This window comes from Coturnix japonica, chromosome 2, assembly GCF_001577835.2.
Source record: "Coturnix japonica isolate 7356 chromosome 2, Coturnix japonica 2.1, whole genome shotgun sequence".
Classification (NCBI taxonomy): Eukaryota; Metazoa; Chordata; class Aves; order Galliformes; family Phasianidae; genus Coturnix; species Coturnix japonica.
Window position 1 is genome coordinate 126,848,818 of NC_029517.1, and position 22,132 is coordinate 126,870,949.

The 22,132-nt window shown below is 39.9% G+C and overlaps 1 protein-coding gene across 8 annotated transcripts in view; it reads right to left on the reverse strand.

Moving 5' to 3' along the window:
* The window catches only part of ASAP1 (ArfGAP with SH3 domain, ankyrin repeat and PH domain 1), a 153,089-nt gene that overhangs the window by 109,885 nt on the left and 21,072 nt on the right, over window positions 1-22,132 (reverse strand). For 5 of the 8 annotated variants that reach the window (XM_032442902.1, XM_015856325.2, XM_015856319.2 and 2 more), the window contains exons 1-2: window positions 21,634-21,965; window positions 1,564-1,650 (exon numbers count right to left, since the gene is read on the reverse strand). In XM_032442902.1, the coding sequence (XP_032298793.1) occupies window positions 1,564-1,629 (66 nt within the window). In that variant the 5' untranslated portion in view covers window positions 1,630-1,650; window positions 21,634-21,965. Of the gene's footprint in view, window positions 1-1,563; window positions 1,651-21,633; window positions 21,966-22,132 lie in introns of those variants that run through there. The other 3 variants (XM_015856317.2, XM_015856316.2, XM_015856318.2) reach the window with 3 other exon arrangements.

Genomic DNA, 22,132 nt, shown 5'->3' on the forward strand with positions numbered 1-22,132 from the left:
TTAGGTTTAGTTAGGTTTGGTTTTATTTTTTATCCATATCTATCTCATACGAGTTTGTCAGCACTTAAACAGTATCTAGTGGAAGAAGTGAGTCTGAGACCCTGCCACACCAATCAGATGTACAGAAGTCAGTTATGCCTTTATGAGAACTTTTTTAAGGTAATCTTATGAATGAATCTACCAAGCTGAGGTTCAAAGGCTGGCACATAGTGTTGAATAAATATTATTAATTCTTCAGTTTTTTACAAACTGTACATGCTTTAAAGCTCAAAGCATGAAGCAAAAATGCCTCCATTTTAAAATTAGGGTCTGTCTGTCTTCTAAAGTAGACATTTGATGGTCATTGTTGTGGGGTTCTCTTAAAACTCAGGGCAGCTGAAGGAATCTGGTAGCTTTTGGAAACTGATATTGCCATGCAGACCTACTCCATCAGCTCTGTGTTCAAATGATGCTAAATGAAATAAAGAGCTTTGGAAGACCAGTCTAGAATTCCATCATAGCAGCTCTTTTCTCTGGCTAGTCATTTGTTTCTATATTTAACCACTTTAGGCCACTGAAAATGAGCTTGCCACTTCCTAAGTTAACTGGTTTTCCACTGACTACAGTAGAAGACGATCATCTTGTTTCAAAATCAAGTGGAAATATCCAGCTTAATTGCTCCATACTTTTCAAAAGATAATTGTCTGACATCTGGACTCTTGCTTATTCAGGCACCATGGGCTTAAAAAGCAAAAATATGCATAACCGTGTGAAAAAGCAAATACACCAAAGGAAGATTTATTCAATTTTCAGATCATCAGCAATGATTCACCCCCTTTGGCTGGACTGGAGTGCAGTATGGCCTCCCCCCCCCCAGGGAAAAGGAGAAGATGAAAGACTCACGCTGCTGGGTAGAGGGCAGTGACCTGTGCCAGGAGAGCTCCATCCAGAGCTCCAGGTACAAAGCAAACCACTGCCTGTACTGCAAATGTTGTTGTAGGGAGTTCAAGTCAGGCAATCCAAATGTCATTCTAGTGGCTCAAAAAAATACAGCCAAAACTTTAAAACAAGAGCACTCACCATCCAGAGACTGAATAAACAAAAGCATATTTAGACAACTGTGTGCTATTTTGTGTTTTGCATCACCAGAAGAGGAGAGTCCCTCGTCTTTCAAGCCCCCACACAAAACTTTTGGACTGATCTCATAGATGTGTTGTTTGCAAAGTTAAAACAACATCAGTTACCAGATCTGGATGACTTGAGAGGACTTACAAAGTGTCCTTTTTATACCCTTCCCTCCCTATCCAACTTTGACATTTATGAAAGCAAAGCAAGGCAAAATACATCATAAGTGTTATTGTTTGCTCCAGTACCCACATGGGCCGTCAATGCTCTGATTCAATCTTTAGTGATTGATTGATTGAGTGATTGAATATTTTCATGCTCAGAAAGATCAATAGGTCCTGTCCAAAGTAGCACATATTGCGATTGATAAAAACAATTAATCTGGGGTTTTTCACATTTTTTTCCTGCTTTTTATACTTCAAACCTGTTACTCAGACACTGGTCTTTCTTCTTTCTTACCGATTCCATAATGAATCTCTTGAAGAAAAACTTGAAAGCCTGGAAGCTGAAGATCTCATGTCTCATCTGTCACGACCAGAAAACTACCTAGATGAGGAGAAAAGATGGTGCAAGTCAATAAAATTGTCCAGAGCTGTGAACTGACAAGGTCAGTTATTCACAGTTTGAAAAATAAATGTTTGTTAATTAATGCATCAGGGATGTCAATTTATCATGGAGTATTTGATTACTGTATTTGATATTGTGAGTTTCATTAGAGTAAACAGACCCATTAGGAATCCGCTGAGAATAACACCTTGCTAAAAACTGCTACGTGAGAGCTTCATTTAGCTGACTAGGAAAACTGGCTTTGTGTAACTAAATGTGGCATGTACTCGCTTGGCTGATCTGTGTGCTGAGTGGGAGCACAGCCTGCCCAGCTACTCTGACACTTCTCACTAGAAGACCCTGTTTTCAGCTATAACTTCATATTAACCATTCAGGCTGAAAATTTCTGCGTCAGGTGCACGCATCAGACTGATTCTTTTTTTGGAAGATAGAGATATGATTTGAAGGACAAAGAGTTTTGGCAGAAAAAGTGGATTGACAGGGAGGAATACTGCATGTAGAAGAGTAGAGCTCCTCTCTAGTAGGTTAGCCCCTAGTCTGTACTGATGTATGCAGCTGTTCCCGCCCAGGTATAGGACTCCGCACTTGTCCTTCTTGAACATCATTAATTCCTCTCTGTTCAGCTCCTCATCCTGTCCAGGTCTTGCTGAATGGCAGCACAGCCTTCTGGTGTGTCAGTCACTCCTTCCGATTTCACACCATCAGAAAACTTGCTGAGGGTGTATTCCAGGTCATTGATGAAGATGTTAAACAAGACCAGATCCAGTGCTGATCCCAGGGGAATACTGCTACTCACAAACCTTCAAATAGACTCTGCACTGCTGGTCACAGCCCTCTGTCTACCCAGACAGCTATGACACTGTAGAAGGCCACTAGATTGGTCAAGCTCAATTTCGCCTTGATGAATCCATGTTGAGAACTCCTGATAACCTTCTGTTCTTCCAGAAGACAGTTGTTCCAGAACATAAACCTTTTCATCAAGCTTTTATCCCACCATTATATTCCGTATTATTTCCAGTTTAAGGCTGACAGGGAAGAAAAGTGATAGAGATGCTGCAGAGTCTCCGGAGGAGGTGGACAGGACTGGGACGCTGAGAGTACATAGCACAGCCCATGTGTCCAGTTCACCATTCCTATCTGAGGACTCCACTTAAATCTTCCATCAGTTTTTTTTTTCCTCACTGAGAGAGCTGTCTTATTAATGCTGTCAACCTATTTCCCTAGAGACTGCTGTAGTTTGTTTATGGGTTTTGTCCTGTTTGTTTTATGTTTCCAAATTTGTCATGTGGGTCTGGAGGTCTGCCAATCCTGAACATTAAAAATAACGTAGGATAATCCCTGGCTACAAAACATATGGGATTCAATTAAAAATTGCAACATACATGGTTGTTGTTTTTTTGATAGGATGTTACTGTCTTTCTTTTCCCGTCTGTTCCTGAGCCATTATGATACGTTCAAGTAATGTGGTCAAAATCTGTTTTCCCATTAGCAGGACTAGGCAACTCCTTAACCAAACCGATTTTGGATTTTTTACATGTATACATAATGGAGCCACATATGCCACCAGTTTGGTAGCATGGGAGAAGAAACATTTACAGCTCTATCCATAACTCTGTCATACTGAGCTGTTGTTTAAAGAAGGTGTGTTCTTTGAAACAAAGGCAAGGATGTAAGATATTTCTAACTTATAGATGGATAAAGTATAAGTTATTTACCTTATACTCAGAATATTATGCTTGAATATTATATTATGCAGGAAAAAAAGAGCTGAGAAAGTCCTCCCCGAGCAAATAACAGAGTCCCCCAATCTTACAACAACATCACAGCCACTGGAAGCTGTGGATCTGACTCAACCCACAATGACATGTCTGTTTGTTGTTTAACATTGCAGCACATCTGTTCCTTTTAATAATATTATCCATCTCCTTAGGTAAAACAATCACCTTCATGATTGCAGGTTCACACTATTCAAATCTAACCAGTGATAGATTAAAAAAGGAAAAGTATAATGGCTCGATGCTTTTTAAACAAAGCACTGATCTAGGAATGCAGGTAATAGTGATTTACATTAGATTTACATTAGATTGTTTTGAATGTATGGTAATTTATTTGTATTTAATCCATTTTTCATAAATTCCCCGAAGTCACAGAATTTCCTTAATTCTGCTCAAAAAAGCCAGTTAAAATTTTTAATTATTCACATGTTATAGGCAATGTTACAGCATTTAATAGAATCATAGTATCATAGAATGGCTTAGGTTGGAAGGGACCTTAAAGATCACCCAGTACCAACCCCCTGAGCCTCCAGGCCGAACAACTTGAACTCCCTCAACCTTTTTTCATAGGAGAGGTGCTCCAGAACTTTAATCATTGTCATGACCCTTTTCTGGACCCTCTCCACAGCTCCATTTCCTTCCTGTATTGGGGAACCCAGACTTGGGTAGAGTACTCCAGATGGGGCCTCACAAGGGCAGGACCCCCAGGTCCTTCTCTGCAGGGCTGATCTCAGTGAGCTTTTCTCCCTGTCTGTACGCATACTTGGAATTACCTCTACCCAAGGCACTTGGCCTTGTCAAACCTCATTAGATTCTTGTGTGTCCACTTTTTAGTGTGTGCAGGTACCTCTGGATGGTGTCCCTCCCTTCTACAGTGTCAGTATTTGTGCTTAGATCCCAGTGGCTCAGAAATTAGTCACATTCATTTTCTAATTCTATTCATTTCTGCACATCTCAGTACTAAATCAGCAAATAAAGAGAAATATGGAAAAATCAGGAAAATTATTTATAAAGAAATCAAGTTGATTGAAGAAATCAGGAGTGATTGATGAGAAAGAGCAATGAGAAGGAAACATATGTGGGTTCTCCAAAGAGGAGTTCGCCTAGTGATGAAGATGCTCAAGCAGGTTCAAATCCCTGTCTCTGTGACCTTGGACAAGTTATTAGTATTGCATTCAGATGACAAATTCCTCAGGCCTTGTATCTGTGAGAGTGTTTAGTCTGAAGTAAGAGAAGTAAAAGAAAGAGACCTAGCAAAGAACAGGATGACACTGAAGACACTTGAAAGCTGAGTGTCAACTGAGGTGCGTTAATACAGTAGTATGGTCTATTAGTCCTCACATGAGGAAAGCATTTACTTTTGTGCCTGATTATGAATATATGCAATCATGTTGAATTAATTGGTAAAATCTAAGTGCTTGACTAATCCTAGCTTATAACTAAGTAGTATAATGAGTTGAATCTCCATGTTTTTAAGATCATAGAACCAGTAAAAGAGCATGAAAAGGCAATGAATTCTTAGAGTAGAAGATAAAAATTACTGAGTTGAATGGATAATAGGTAAGAAGAAAATTTTATGGTAGGTATTTTACAGATGAGATGAAAATATCAGGAGTCTTTTCTGCTGTCTTTAATTACCTGTATTTTACATTGCTTAAACTCTGTGTGATTTCATGCATAAATCACTTAATGACCAATTTTACTTTTCTTTTTGGTTTGGAGGACTAATTTTTGCTTTAGCAATAGAATGCAGAGTCAGAACAACCTGGGGAATATATAAATAAGTATATATTTTGCATGCCTAATTAATATTTTAGGAGAAATATTAACCAGCCAGTTTTCATGAATGTTTGAACTGGAGTTAACCTAACTAGAAAAAAACAAGCAAAAGTTAATACTGTTTCTACAGGCACTGATGTGGCAATAATAGTAGTTGTACACCACCATGCTGAAAATCAACTCCCTTTATGTCCAAACAATAGCATGAATCACAGAATTCTGACCTTGATATACAAGTGTGATCATGGAGTAATTATAGCTTTTGTGCCTTCTGTATAAACAGACTGCTTTATCTGGAAATGCTGTAGGGTACTGCTTCATTCTGCAATTTACAGCTAATGACTGAGCAGGCAGCTTTTATATCCCAAGAAGTTTTAAATTGTGCAGGTAGAAAAAATCTTATTTCCTGCAAATGAAATAATTACGCTGGTAACTTGAACTACAGGGAAGCAATTTGTTGCTCTATCTAACTTCTTTTGAACATCTTCTCTTTAAAATTTATTTTCAAAATCACATTTTGAAAAGGTCACTGAAGCCATTGTCATGACCAAAATACAGAATTAAATTACTCAATCCATGTAATAGCTGACATGTTCTTGAACAAATTATGAGATTAAAGAAAATATCTTTCATTTTATGCCAAAATCAACTGAAAGGTTGTTTTGTTTGTGTCTATGTCGGTATCATCCAAACAGGATGTGAGAAACATATGTTCTATGGTTTCACTTTAATCCATGATTTGGATAACACTATTAGCATGTGGTCTAATGTCCGTCAGTGGAGGAAATCTGAGGATATTTGTCTGGACATGTCAACTCAGACCTTTCTAATACAGCCAAAGGAATGAAGGCCCCATCATGACCTCATGCATTAGCTGTATTTTCAGTGCTGCATCAAACTGCAGCATCAAAGCACTAATATTCTTATGGGTATGAGCTGAACAGCAAAAGAAGCAATAATAGAAAAACTGTAAATGAATTGCACTAACCAAGGCTGTGCATACATCTCTTTGTTAACTAGTCTGTTATACTCTGGGTGCCCATGCACAGCTGTCCTTATAAGAAGTCTTGAACAGGATTTTAGGACTTGCTGTAATCATCGTCTGGGAAGCCAAGGGCAAGATGAGTTGCGTGGTCACTGCCTGGTTTGACTGCTCAAGGCAGGAAAGCAGCACTCAGTAGACACCACAGGAGCTGGTGATGACTCAGGATGTATTTCTTTCCACAACATCTACGACTTGTCATTTAGTCTCATATCTCCTTGAACACTGTCACCTTCCTTTTTAATGAGCAGATTGTTGCAGACTACATGAGCTGGTTGGGGTTCAGGGGTGTCCCCAGACAAACTCCACTCACTTTGCCAGTGATAATTGTGTTCCTTACAAGTTCTAGACACATCACAGTGTCTAATAGCTTACAGCCCTGAAGACCTGACTGATACTTGCTTCAAGTCTGTATCTAACAGTTTCTGTGAACTGTCAATTGTTCAGTTTGTAATCTATTAGATAATTACACTGATGTCTTTAGATAACTCTAGTTTCTTAATCAAAATGCTGTTTGGTGCTGAAAGATCTACTAAAGTTCACACTTATTACATCGATAATATTGATTTACTTCAAGAAAATGTAAACCCTCAAAAATATCAGGACAGCTTTCTTCAAATAAAATAAATTTCCCTTAATTCCATCCTGATTGCCACAAATTACATTACTTTTCTGTAATTCTTTATGAATATTGCCTGGAATTAGCCATTCCAGTGTTTTACAGTGAATTGATGTCAGGTTGAAAGGATTACTAATCCTCAGGTCATTCTCTCAAGCTTTTAAATTTACTGGCAAAGTAAAAGCACTCTTCCATTCATCTTGGGATATCCAAATGTTTGAATATGTACTGAAAATACTGAAAATTAACTTTTAATTAGCTTCTTGGACAGTATTCTTTAACATCTGATTAGAAAAGAATCTAGTTTTAGGGGATGTCATTGCTGTTAGAATTTTACTACCTACCCCTGTCCAATGATAGATTCCTCCTATGATCATGAAACAACCATGACGTGATATTTTAATTGTGCAAAGGGCTACAGAAATTTGCACCAGACAACCTTAATCTGGTTTAGAAATTCATGCTGCAAAAGATGATAATCCCAGAGCTCATCAGTTTTGTAATATATCAGCACCATATGATGTTACAACACCATATAGTGTTATGTCATATAGATGACCAGAGGGTTTAAGGGTACTTGTTTGGTAATTTTCTGCAACCTCACTTAAAGATGAATTTTCTCTAGAACTCAGGTATATGACACAGAGATTTGTATAAGTATTTGGACTGAAGGACTTTCCAGTCCTGCCTGTCTTTTGTTATTTGTATAAAGGCTCCAGGATAATGGTGTTATGACTTAAATCTCCTTGGATTCACTTATGAGTGACCTTTTTATCACTTCCTATGATATCTGTCAGCTGTTCCTCAGGCTCAGGGAAGAATTTTCATGTTGTGGAGGTAGCAGATAATCAAAATCTCTGCTTCCCAGCTTCAGACCTCTGGAGAGCTTTCACTGATCCTGACAAGGGCATTTTATGTTTGATGACAATGTTGCCATCCGTGGTCCAAGATTTGGAGTTAATTGCAACATGCTCCTGAAGCTTGTGAGAAACTCACGACATGCAGATGTTTCCCACCTGCTCTGCAAAATTGGTAGCTGCTTAATTATCAGCTTCTTTCAAAGTTTACAGCAAAGCAATCCTGTACTGAGTATATGGGTAACAGATTAATAATATAATCTGAATGTTACATCAGAGTCCCCTTGTCACTGTCCCCATTCATTCTCAATAGCTACTAAGGGTAGACTGAATTCAACATCAGCGACTTGCTGAATGTATGTATGTATGGAATGGAGAGACATCATATGAATCAGAAACAATCAAACCTGTGGTAGCTGTGTTAAAAATCAACTTCCCTCTGCATGAAAAATCTGCTGCCTCTGAACTCTCCACATCCTCCCTATAGTGGCTTTTCTGCTCTATGGTGGGAGCTCCCAAGCAGGACAGGGAGCACAACTTGCTGTCTGTTGATTATTCAGGCACCCATCTGGTCTGGTATTGTCTGAACACAACACAAAAGTTAGTGAAAGCATTTCCTCCTGGAATGATCACTGCTTATTCTCCTTCAGAGACAAGTCCCATGCAGCCTGTGGCTGAGCCAGGAACCAGAGCCCCATGTGCTCAGCTTAGTTTCAAGCACGTAACCAGGCTTTGAGCAGGATGACTCCTTCAAACTGCTGGCTTGTTCCTGCCTTCCCCTTTGGCATGTACCAAGTTGTACCACTTTCTTTCTCACTTACGGACTCTGTGACAGCATCACATCCTTTAGCTGACACTGATGCTGGTCATTCTGTCCTTTAGCTGAGTGCTGTCAAGTATAGAATTATTAAAGCATCCCTATGGAATACCCAAAAACACAAGTTACATGGAAATCTCAACAAGAACACAAAGATGTTCCTAAATATCCTATTATTTTGAGACATGCCAAGATCCATGAGCATGTCCTTTGCAATTTAATGTGCTATTTACATTGAAGAATGAGATTATCTCAAAGTGACCAACCAGTCTTTTGATCCAGACTCAGTCCAAGTAAATGAGGCTCTTTATATCCACTTCAGTAAGCTCTTACTCAACTTTTACACTTCAGAAGTGGGACATCCCTGACAAAGTGCCTTTGTCTGGGCTGTTCTCCCCAGGTTCCCTTTATAGTTACTGAAAATAGGTTGCAGCTCACCTCATGCTGCAAGAGCAGATGTTTAAAATATAGATATTGAAGGAGATATCTACAAAGGTTGGATGAATCACAGACTAAACTGCCACTTTCATTCTAACGACTAAAAGAGAGTGAGGAGCTGAGTGCAGTGGTAGACACCGACCCTGAAGTTACTGCATGCCCCGAGTGCATTGTGGAAGGGTTTTCTTATTTCTCCCCAAGCCACACTCTGAGCGCACACAGGACTACAGCCCTCGTCCTACATTCCAGAAGAAGTGCCAAAAGAACAACAACAAAAGATTTAAATAATAGGCTTTTAATGGAAGCCCCTAGGAAATATCAAGCTGCAGATGCTGTTCATTGCAGAGAAGTTGGACTGGATGACCTTTAAGGGTTCATTTCAACTCAAATGGTTCTATGATTCTATGATAATATCTGTTGGGTATGCTACCACAAATGTTGCCATACCTGCAAACTGATGAGAACTTTTAATGATCTTAGTTTTTTGGGTTATTATTTGTCTAGAAGAAATTGCACACATAAAATACAAGAAAATCATATGCTGTGATATACATATGGATATTTTTACTGACAGGAGAATGATTCAGCTGAAAATTAAACCTCTTGTTTTTCAGTTTCATTTGTATCAGTTTCCTTTCTCAGCTCACATGACTGTGTTGGTACTGCTTTTTTTAGTGGCAGCATGAATTTATGCTGAGACAGAAGCAATAAAGTCACATCGCTTTCAGAAAGATAGGAAAGCATCAAGGCTTAGTCTTGTCAGGCCCTGATAGTTAAAAATACTGAATAACTCATGCTTTTCCTCTCTAGGCCTTTTCTGTTACTTAATAAACCACTTCACAGAGAAGTAAATTTGACCGATGTATTCATTAGTTTAATTGGTTGATGCATTGCTACTTTGTGAGTGGGTGACAGGGAGGTAAGTATTTAGCATGCGCTAAGACGTGGTACACAGTTTTCCCATTGCAGAACCTGGAGAGGTACATGTGGGAAACTTGAGGTTTCTTCTGCTGTTCTGCAGCAGTAGAGCTGAGCTGCCTGCTAAGTGAACACTTGCCAAGTGCCAATGTTAAAAGATAAAAGAGGGGGGAAGATGGTAGAGAAAGACAACTATTTCAAGGTACAATTATCTAAATGAGCTGGAGAAACCTGGGATGACTAAGCCCTCCATCTCAGGAGAATTTGCTTTGGAGAACTTTGATGAATTTTAAAATGGTGTTGCATTCTGGATTTTAATAATGCAGCCTTTCTCTTCTTCTCCTGCCTCTAGGCAACTGTTGTTATGTCCATTTTTTACAAAAGCCTAAGGAAACAGAGAATAAGTCAGAGCCACTAACGCAGAGCTGCCAGGTGCCCAAGAACAGATGAGAAGACAGATGTGCATGCAGTACCTCCAGCACTGCAACTCCTGACTGAGCCTTTTTATCTCCCAGGTTATGGACCTGCTTCACTTTCAGGTCAGCAAATGATATTAATTAACTAAAGAAAAACTTTTGGTATCATTTGGCACAGTCAGTGACTTATGCAGCTTTGATTTCCTTCCCCTATTATATTCATGAACTGAAACTGGATCTTGACAAAAGAACAGACACCTCTGATTTATAAAAGCCACCAACACCAACTGTAAGCTTCAATCCCAGTTCCTGGCTTAAAGTTTTAAGTCTGCCTCTTCAGTGAACCGTGTTAGAAGCATAAATACTTGGTTGCTCAGGATGAGAGCCATAAACAAATCTGGGTCTGAAAGACCAAGCCAAATGTTAGCTTGGAGCCAAAGGAAGGCTGGACACTTGGAATCAGATTCTCAGAGAAAGTCCATTGAAAGCCACGTGAGTCACAGAACAGTGACTGTGAGTGGCACAACTGGGCTTTGACCGCAATCTTCAGCAATCCAGGGGGCTCTGTCTTCAAGACAGGCCAGTACTCATGAACCTGCCCTTGGATGGTAGAACCAAAGCAAGCCTTAAATATCTAATGTTGTCTATCATATGCTAACAGATAATGAAATTGTGTGTCATGGAGGCTCTGAGTTCTGTTCCTGCCACGCTTGATCAAGACCAAAATTTCCAGCAGGCCTCTAAGAGCATTTCTACATGGTCTAGAAATTGTTAGTCATTCTGAAGCAATCAAGCTAAATCTTTTGCAAAAAGCAAAAATGAAAGAGCGTCACGAATCTAACTCAGATTTTTTTCCAAGGAACATCTGATCCAATTTAATTCAGTAAGCCCTATTCCAGCCATTAATCCCCAGCCAAATCTCTTTTCTTTTTTCTTTTCTTTTCTTTTCTTTTCTTTTCTTTTGTTCTTTTCCTTTTCTTTTCTTTTTCTTTTCTTTTTTTTTCTCTTTCTTTTCTTTTCTTTTCTTTTCCTTCTTTCTTTTCCTTTTTTTTCTTTTCTTTTCTTTTCTTTCTTCTTGTTCTTTTTCCTTTTCTTTTCTTTTTTTCTTTCTTCTTGTTCTTTTCTTTTCTTTTCTTTTCTTTTTTCTTTCTTTTCTTTTCTTTCTTTCTTTCTTTTCTTTTCTTTTCTTTTCCTTTTTCTTTTCTTTTTTTCTTTCTTTTTCTTCTTTCCTTTTTTCTCTTTTCCTTTTCTTTTTTCTTTTCTCTTTCTTTCTTTCTTTTTCTTTCTTTCTCTTTCTTTTTTTCCTGTTTCTTTTCTTTTCTTTCTTTTCTTTTCTTTTCCTTTTCTTTTCTTTTCTTTTCTTTTCTTCTATTTTTTATTTTCTTCTTTGTCTCTTTCTTCCTTCTTCTTTTTTTTTCCTTTTCTTTTCCTTTTCTTTTCTTCTTTCTTTTTTCTTTTCCTTTTACTTTCTTTTCCTTTCGCTTTTCCTTTTCTTTTCTTTTCTTTTCTTTTCCTTTCCTTTCTGCCTTTCCTTTTCCTCTTCTTCTCTTCTTTCTCTTCTCTCTTCTCTTCTTCTTCCTCTTCGTCTTCTCTTTTTTTCTCTTTCCTCTTTTTTTTCTCTCTCCTTCCTCTTCTCTTCCTTCTTCTCTTCTCTTCCTTTCTTCTCTTCTCTTCTCTTTCTTCTCTTCTCTTCTTTCTTCTTCTCTCTCTTCTCCTCTTTTTTTCTTTTTTTCTTTTCTTTCCTAATTTTATTGTACATTATGATTTACTGCAAAGCTCTACTTTCATTATTACTCAAAGAAGTAGTTGTGCAGATCTTTGAGCAACTCTTTCTCTTGATTGGGAAAATACTACACAGACATAAGACTACTACTCTTCTGAGAGAACTCTTTCCCAATTTAAAAATAAGTGGTGTGTGAGGGAAATTATGGTCTTGTAAATAGCTTTCTGCTTCTTGAAGTAAGACTACATTAACAGCCATAAATTAGGCTTGGTTTCTTTATATCTACTAGATCTGCTATTTGCTGCAATAGCAGCACAGTAACAGACACAATTAATGTTGAACAAATATTCTGGGAGGGCTTAAAAAAGTTGAATCCACAGAGTATCTTGGGTGGGTGGAGGTTTGAAAGAACCTGATCTGCCTAGTGCATTCAGGAATGAACCTATTTCCTCCTTGGGAAGAAATCCCAATAAATATCTTTTTTTTGTTTTTGAAACACACAGGAAAAGACAAAGAGAACATATTTTTCTCATGATAACTGCAGTCAAAATCAAAGGGTGTTGCCAGGGTTCACAGAGATGCTGCCTGGTCACTGTCATCCACCTTTCTTCAGTCTGTAGGAACCAGAGCAAAGCCTCCTGCAATTTACATCTGGAGTGGGAACTGGATGACGCTGCACAGTTCTGGTTTTCATGACCAACCTTCCTTCCAGTCTCCTGCTAATCAGTAAACTAATCTAAGTTGCAGATAGCTGGAGGTGCTAAGGAGCAAAAACACTTAACTGTACCTTCTGGGGCTTTGAGTTGCTTTTCTTTCGAAGTTCTGGAGAAATCCAAGGGTCTCCAAGGCACAGACTGACTTATCCTCAGTGAACGGGCCCAGCGGATGATTCACTTTAGGAAGGATTTGGATTATAAAAACAAATGTTCTGCAGTTCTGGACTGAGCTACATTGTTCTGCACTGGGAAACTCAAGAGGAAGTGCCCTTGTCTGCTGAAATCCTAATTACTGAGCTGAAATAATTGACCTCACTTTCAAAAGAACGTTGAAATAATTTATTCAGGACTTTGCTATGATCTGAGGCTCTGAATTTGAGGGCAAGACCGCAGCTCTTGAAGAGTGTCTGGATGTCAGCTTTCTATCGTTACAAAAGGAAAGTTCCTCTTATTGGGCGGGTGAGACGCACTTGTCTAAAAAAAAATTGGCCTCTTTACTGGCAGCCAGCACAGAATAGAGCAGCAGGTGCTTGCAAGTCCCCAATGGAAGTTTCTCTCCTTGTTTTCTTTTTTTTCTTTTTTCTGTTTCTTTTCTTTTTCTTTTTCTTTGTTCTTTTTCTTTTTTCTTTTTTCTTTTTCTTTTTTCTGTTTGTCTTTTTGCTGTCTCTCTCCTCTCTTTTCTTTTTCTGTTTTCTTTTTCCATTCCGTTTTCCATTCCTTTTTCTTTTCCTTTTCTTTGTTCCTTTCCGTGGGTTGTCGCCTTTTCCTAGTTTCTTTTCCCTTTTTCCTTTGTCCTTTTCCTTTTCCTTTTATTTCTTTCTTATATATACCCTTTTCCTTTGCCATTTTTATTTTTATTTTTATTTTTATTTTTATTTTTATTTTTATTTTTATTTTTATTTTTATTTTTATTTTTATTTTTATTTTTATTTTTATTTAATAGAAGTGTTATTTTTTATTGGGGAGGAGGTAGTCAGAGGTCACAAACTGTATATTTCCATCTGCCTATTGTCACAGGGCACTCGGGCCCTCTGTTCCTCCACTGGAATTGACTGAAAGGGCTCAAAGTCATGGAAAGGCACATACACATGTGGTGCAATTGCCCTACCCTCATAAGCAGAGACTACAAATGATACAGATTTCTTATCAACACAGTTTCTCACTAACACATGATTTAAACTCCATTTCAACATTTTCTGTGATTTTTTTTTCTTTTTTTCTTTTTTTTTCTTTCCTTTTTCTCAGAGCATAAAGGACAACAACAAGAAGATGCTTTTCTGTTCTTCTAAATGAGAATTTGAACATCATCATCCAGTGTTGTCTAAGACTTCCTGTTTTAGGCTCAGATTGGGGTTATGTCCCCACTGCCTAATGGACAGATCTATCGTTGCCATTTGTCTGTAAATCCAGCTCTCTTATTCATGCTGCAGAGATTGACCAAGTTTGCTTGGGAAGCCCCACCATGACTCACACAGCATGAGCCTATTGCATATCCCAGCCCTGAGAAGGAGATGCCTAGGACCTAGGGCTTCTTCTGTATGTTTGGGAAAGGAATCTGATTTAGAATGGTGAGAAGTAGCCTTAGAAATGATATGTGGGGCAGGGAGGGACTTGGCTGAAGAGCAGTCTCACAGCTGGGCTGTTCTCTGCACTAGAAGGCATCAAGAGGATTGAAGCTCAGGAGTTTTCAACCATCTGCATACGTGCATCTACTACGCCATAGAGGTAACAGCTTAATTACTATTCTAAGCTTCCCAGGAACTTAGGGAAGAAGATAAATCCCAACAGCCTGGTGATTTCTTTAGCTTAGACCAGGAGCCAGGTAGGTTGTCATGTGGCTCCAGGACACAGGAGCAAACATGACTTGCAATCATCTTTTAATCGTTAGTCCTTCCCTTTAAGTCTGATATTCTCAGTGGTAAAGGAAATTAGATCTGAGTCCAATTCCATTTGCCGGTCTAAGTGGTGAGAAAAAATACCAGCTACAGATGATCCTGTACCAGAAGTAAATTCAACACATGAACGTGTGGCTCCAGCTCAACCGCAACTTCATAAACACAGAAAACAAAAGAAAATAAAGTAGAAATTACCCATGAAATCTAGGACTTTGCCTGACACCACTGATTAAATCTGGATTCAGATCATGACATTAATCCAGAACAAGTGTAAGATCAAAATTGGTAGCTGATAATTTAAAAGCTGTACGTTCGGTATACAATTATAGTACCCATTAGTCTTAATAAAATATCTTCAGAAATTGTTAAGGCAGAGATCTTCTTCATTCATGAATATAGATAACTTATGAACTGTAGGAATTTCTGATCCTAACAAGTTTTCCTAAGTATTCAGCTACTAATTATGAACAGCAATAAAAGGACACCTGCTGAAATAGTTATTAAAGGATGCACAGCTATGACCTGCCACTGATCAGATGGATGGAGGCAGTATCCTACACCATCAGAGAATGCAGTATTCCAAATTTTATGGGAAATGTACCATTAGGTAAATGATTATATCAGTAAGTATGCTAATTTTTGTGACTATTAAACAACTTGGGTTGGAAAGCAGAAGGAAAGCAGCAATATAGTTACACCCTAAATTAGATAAAATAAATCTATGCACTCCACGGTGCTGGCGTGGATTTTAGTTACTCACAAATAAATCTGGAATATTACCACAAAACTCGCTTTGTAGTAGTACTGTAAATCAGGTAGGAGATAAGGATTGGACCCTGACTGTTATTAGTGACTGAACAGCTGTAATTTCAAGACAAAATTTCTTCCACGAATGTGTCTAATTGCATGTTGAACTCAAACAAGCTTTTTTCATGGATGATAAATATGTGTGTGAGATTAAGGGAAAAAAAAAAACAACACACCACAAATCCATGTTGCAAGTGCCTATCCAGGGTAAGTACAATGTAGGTACGATCTCTAACTTCAGAAGTCCTTCAGACTGGGAAACTGGGATTGTCATCTGAGAAATATCACTGCATGTAGTCCTGATCAGCTCTTGCTTCCTATGTGGAAGTTCTCAGTCACTACTGAGATGGAATCCTGAAGCATTGGCTTGGGCAGTTTTATGTTCTGATATGGAACAGTAGGATCATGCTAAGTCCTTGGTGTTACACTGAATCTTGGTAACATAAATCCTAGTGCCTGAAACCCTCTACTGACTGTCTGGCTGGCAGTTCTGGCCAGAATAAAATTGATTTTATGCATTTGACCAACTGCATTAAAAAGAGCGTGCAGCTGCACCAGCCTTGGCAGGAGACATCTTCCTCTTCCTGCCCCAGTAGTGCTGAGAAGCACCTCCAGCTGAGTGTCTCCCATTTCTCACTGGCTTGCTCCCTTCTGGCTACTACAGGGATGAATAGGAGAGTAGGCTGTGGTTTGACTGCTAACAGAGTGGTGAATATGAATGGTGAAGTACATGCAGTTGCAGGCTCTCCCAGGACCCTGGGGACACAGCTTGGCTTCCAACTGCAATCTCACCCCACCCTCATGCCACAAAGCCACTGCTCCAGTTGAAGTAACAGGCTGGCAAGGGTATTTTTGCCCTTTATCCAAAGCATATTGAATATATAGCCTTAGGGCTTGAATTGAAATGCTATTTTCTTTCTTAGGTTAAGGACGATTCTGGCGATGGTACAGATGTATTATTTTTACCTGCTGAATTACAAATTAGGTTTGCAGTTAGCTGAAAAAGATTAGTTGCACTACATTATTTGCACAAGTATCACTTAGAAACATATATGTTTTATTCAAAGAGAGGTCCTTCTTGACATAGAATTATATGAGGTTGAAGCAGATATCAAAGATCATCTTGTCCCAACCCCCTGTTTGGCTGCCACCTACCAGACCAAGCTGCCCAGGGCCTTGAACACCACCAGAAATGGGGCATTCATAGCTTCTCTGGGCAGCCTGTGCCAGCATCTCATCACCCTAAACCTAGACCAGGGAAATGATGGAAATAATTGAAAATTAGAAGCCCGTGAGTTTTATGGAGCTCCAAAACACTCACAGAATGTCTCACACAGATTTATTCTGGTGTAGAAGTGCAACAATTTTAAGTTGTATTGTTTTCTTTAAGCACCAAATCTTTGAAGACTGGCTGTTACTTACTCCCAGCTCTGTGCTGTGGCACCATGCAGACATAGGACCACTTTTCCCTACACACTCAACTGCTCTCATCTCCTCTGTGCATATCCTCCCTCCAGCACTTCTTCTCTACCCAACACATTCAGGTTTTGAGAGACAGAAGAGCCCCACTGGGGCATTTTCACCACCCCAACATACAGCACGCAACTTGCTGCCCCTTCCTCTGCCACCTCGGGTCTCCTCCAGCCCTGCACTTCCCTTGGAGATCACCCAGTGCTCCTTGGAGTGCTCTGCTTCACCTCAAAGGCTCCCAACTTGTTTGTTATTGTTTTTCCCTGCTTTATTTGTGAAAGCTGAGTGTTGAAATTCTGTCACCTTGGTTGTCACCTCTTTTCTCTGCTTCATCCTTCCTGCTGGGTGCTTTGCCCAACGTATCAATAAAGACACGAATCAGAGTGGGGTATATCTGCCTAGTGCTGTCATGTAGTGACATGCATGTCACTGTCATGTAGTGAGGCGTGAAGACATACAAGTTTTGTTTTGTTTTCCTCCTTGTGCTGCAGGGTATGCAGGGCTTCCTGCTGCAGCCCCCCACTCTCTCTACTACCACTGCAGTTTCTTTGGAGTTAGCTACGTGCTTCAAATTGTTCTGTGGTTAGCCTGTGAGAACAACCCCCCACACAAACACCTACAGATTGACTTGCTTTAGCCAGGATGGTAGCAAAGGGGACAGAAAAGGAGGTGGGGGGGCTTCCCCTTTTCATTTTTTGATGAGAATAAAATCAAGCTTTTTCTGACTTCTCCAAGCTGCTCACAGCCACCGTGTTGGAGTATGTGCTGCTTGTTGAAGTTTTCCCATTTGTTTGCATTTCCTGCTGATGAGAAGAGCCTTGTTTGACAGCCCTGGCCCTGAACACTGGGGGTTGCATCGTCAGTTTGGTGTAAATCATCCTGCCTGGTGAATGGTAACAGAAAATACATCCTCCTCCCTGTGTGTGCTATGTGAACCCAAAGCTGGGGGAAGACTTCTGCACTTTGACATTGCCCTATCCAGTATCCCTTAACTCTTATAAAAGCTGAATACTTTTCTGCTGACTCACAGAGGCAGATGGGTTTTGTTAACTCCAGCCTTGAGATAGGGGAGGATGTGGGGAAAACATCACTGTGTCTCAGGGAAGGCTCAACCAGGCTTTGTGGTTTAGAACCAAGTGAGGAGCTTTAGTATGGAATGCAGCTCAGGCTGAGCCCTGCTGCTTCCCATCCTCACACTAATTAGTGCCTGGATAATGAGACAAAGAGTGCTTCCCACTTTACCTGGTACCCTCTGCACTGCTGCTCCCCAAAGCCCAAGAGAGAACCTTAAAGCCGAGGGCAAAGAAAAAACAACTGCTCCAAACAAGCCCATGGCTCTAAAATCCTTGGCAATTCCATTGTCTCTACTTAGATCTTCTTAAATTATAGAATTATTTGATGGAAGTGCTCTCTGCTTGTATTCCCTCATATTTTTGAGGACTGCGAAGCCACTGAAGGAATTGTCTCACAAACTAAGTCCCATATGGAAACAGCTTTCAGACGTGATTGGCAGATCTGTTCCATGTAGTGCTTATGAGAGTGGACCCAAATATAAATACAGATAATTATTTCACCATGTACCTTCAAGATCCTCCTCAGTGACCTTTCAGTATCTCAGGGGGGCTATAACAAAGAAGGGGGCAGACTCTTTAGCTGTGTCTGCTGTGACAGAGCAGGGGTACGATTTCAAACTAAAAGAGGAAAGAGACAGGTTATAAAGAAGTTTTTTTTACAAAAAATGTGGCGAGGCACTGGAGCAGGTTGACCATAGAGGTGGATGTCCCACAGTTGAAGACACTCAAGATAAGGCAGTATGGGGCTCTGAGCAACCTGACTGACTTGTAGGTATCTCTGTTCATTGGAGGGGAGCTGGTGTAGGTGACCTGCAAGGGTCCCTTCCAACTCTAACAGTTCTATGATTCTGTGATTAAGTTTATTTTCCTTTACAATGGCTGATTAAACACCCTACAAGGTGTCTAGAAGAGGTTTGAAGAAACAATCCAAAAGTGATCTGCTTGCTCTACTTGCTCAGATAAGAGATAAAATTGTATTCTTTGCTTTTTCCAGAAAATAACGTGAAAAGAAGGAGTCAGAACCTTACAGCGTGCAGAACAATTTCAGGAAAAGAGGCTTAGTTTCTCTGGTCCATTTATCTCAGACCAAAGAAACATCACCACGTGCATGAAGTTAGCTGTGCAGGACTCTAGTCCTGGCATAACTGCTTATTTGCACATGCCAACAACAATACGAAAGGGCCAGCAGTTGTGATGGTGAATGGGTTGGACATTTGGAGGGAAGGTGCATCAGCTGAATCTCCTTGGTGATGCAGAAAGAGAAGAAGAGGGAGGGAAAGAGAGAACAGGACATATCTAATCTTAGAAGGTTTAGTTGTGTGGATGGTTATCAAAAAGTGGCTTTTTGCCACATTTAGTTATTGGCAACTGAATAGATAAATCTTCATGTCCAGTCAGACCTCATCCTGCTGAAAGTATGGGAGTGAATGTCAGTAGAAACATAGAAAGAGCTGCTGAGGAACATTGGCACAGGAATCCGTGGTCATGGAAAGCTGAGGTGGGAATATTACACTTAGATGGTTCAAACTAATGTGATAATCATTTATTAGGGAACAATTTAATGCTTGGTACAGTTATATCAAGAGGTACAAAAAAATCCCACAGTCTAAATCAAAGCAAGCCTTAAACCTTCGTAAGGGCTATTAGGAAAGGGGAAAAAAAAAATCACAAGGAGGAAAGAGGAAAGATAATTCACATTTATAAAAAGAAGCCTGCACACAATGAGCTGAAGGTTGTGCTTCTGCACTTCCTGGTCTGGGCGTGAGCAGCAGAGGAAATACCAAAATACCACCAGAAAAACTGTTCCCACAGCATTTCCAATCTGACTTAAACCAGAAAGTTCTGACTGTCCTGCAAAAAGGAGGGAAAAACCAATCAAGTCAATTCCAAGGCTCCTGCTCATCAGTCAGCCAACCACATTTCCACACCTGGAGTTGGGAAGACCTATAGAAGTCTTTACATTACATATTCCTTCTGTCCTCATCAGTGCACTGTTTTCTGCACTTAACTGATGTTTAGTGATGCTTTGACCATTCTGACATCTTTGAGACATGCTCCAGCCACTTCAGTGGCAGCCTTTTGCAGGCAGGGCACCAGGTCTGGTCTTACTCAGGTAAGGGGTTCATTGCCCTCCTTCTCATTTGGGGGGAGATTGGTCCCCTACACCGAGTGTACCCACCTATGTACCCACCAGGAGCCAGCATTTCAGTGCATAAAATACCATCAGTTTCAGTGTTGGCCCATGTTAATAATTAAATTCCTGAAGGCTTGCAGGCAAAAAAGACACGGGTTTGGCCAGACTGGTCTCACACAGACCTTTAGCAGATTCTGAAGAAAATCCTTAAAAAAGAGCAGCAAGATTACACATTCAAAGGATTGTTTAGAAATCTGACACACCAGATAATTATTAAGTTTAAAACTTCAAAATTGGAAGCTTTGGAAAGAATTTAGAAGATGGTTCCTTTTCTTTGTTGGTATGAAAATGTAAGGTATTCTCTCCTGTTTAACCAAAGAAATTAGGTATTAAAGTCTTTTGAGTATGCATCACTATGTGTAGTGTATTATATGCTAGAGGTCAGGGCATTTTCAGTAGTCTAATGAAAATCAGGACTAAAATGAAAGCTGTTTTCCCTAGTTCTGAGTATATAAGCAATTTCTGAGTTGAGGTTTTTCCCTAAAATTGGAGAACCAAATCCCTGGATCAGGTCCAAGGAGCAGCTCAGGAATATGTACTGGAAGCATGGCCTCCAGCTAAGGGACACAACAAAAGCTGCCATAGTGATGATGCTTTATCTTCCACATCATCCTGCCACAAAGCTTCTATGGGTGCTGGCAATGAAATCTGATCAAAAGAGGTCTGAAAAGAAGATTCTTTTTTCTTTTCAATGCTGATTTTGAGACCAGTCCACCCACTGCGCTCATGGCGATGGCTTAACTGAGAACACCTCAGGCTAGCAATAATGCTGCCAAGGGCTCTCCCATCTGAAAATGAAGCGAAAACCTCAGCTAAGCCCAGTGTTTGAATGCAACTTTCCAGCTAGGGTAGCATAGCACTCAGCATTTTCCCTCCTACAGCGAAAGCCCCTTTCTGGCCTCCCGGCACATTGCTGCATGAAATACACTTTCAGCCCTACTGCAAACTTAGTTAAGAGACAATAGGAGAAATATTTGGAACATGAGTTTTTTTGGTAAAATTTAAAAGTAGATCAAGAATAAAACATGAAATACCAAGGAAGCACACAATACCAGTTGCAAAATTATCTTTAAGATCATTTCTACAGAGCTTTAGATATTGCAGTTTTAATACATGTGGCCCTAATGCTGCAAGACTTTTCTTATAGAGCTCTTCCTAAAGTCACTGAAGTTTTTTGTGTGAGTAAAAGTTACTTGCATCGGTAAGGTCTCGTAGAATCTGGCCTGATACGTAAAGCTTACCTGGATGTTATCTAGGCTGTAAAGCAACGTGCACTTTAGGAATGAAAAATGGACTTCAGTGATTCCTTTTGAAAAAGTTTTCCCTTCAGTTTCACCCATTTGCTTTTTGCAGCTCTGCAGCCCCGCTCAGCCTTTGTCCTGCACGACACCCAGCACCCTCCCAGCCCATGCCTGCAACTCACCGGGATGTGTGTGGGCTGAATTCCCATGCCAGATATGCTCCTCAGACCTAAGGCCATTATTCCATCTCAGACTAAAAAATATTCTCCCATGGCTAGCTGGAAAAGACCATATTTCTTCAGGTTTAATTTCCACCAAAAAGATGAAATAAAAGTCAAAAGTAAAAAAACGACCAAGAAACAGAGAGGAAATCCAGTCCACGGTGAGCCCAGAGTTCTGCAGGCTAAGGGTGTTGCTCTGCATCCATAAATGTCCTGACCGGTGAGCAGACACAGGCACTACAACTGGAAAGAGAACAGGAAGGAAAGCCAACCATGTGAGCAAAGTGAAAAAAAAAAATGGAAGTTTTTTTTTCTTTAAAAAAAAAAAAAAAGAGAGAGAGAAAGAGCTTGCAAAGGGTCTGCTCGGTGGACAGCACTTGGGCTGATAGCAGGGATTTCAGGAAATCCAAACACTCAGACAGGAAATCTGAACACTGGATAAACACGCCATAATCTCCAC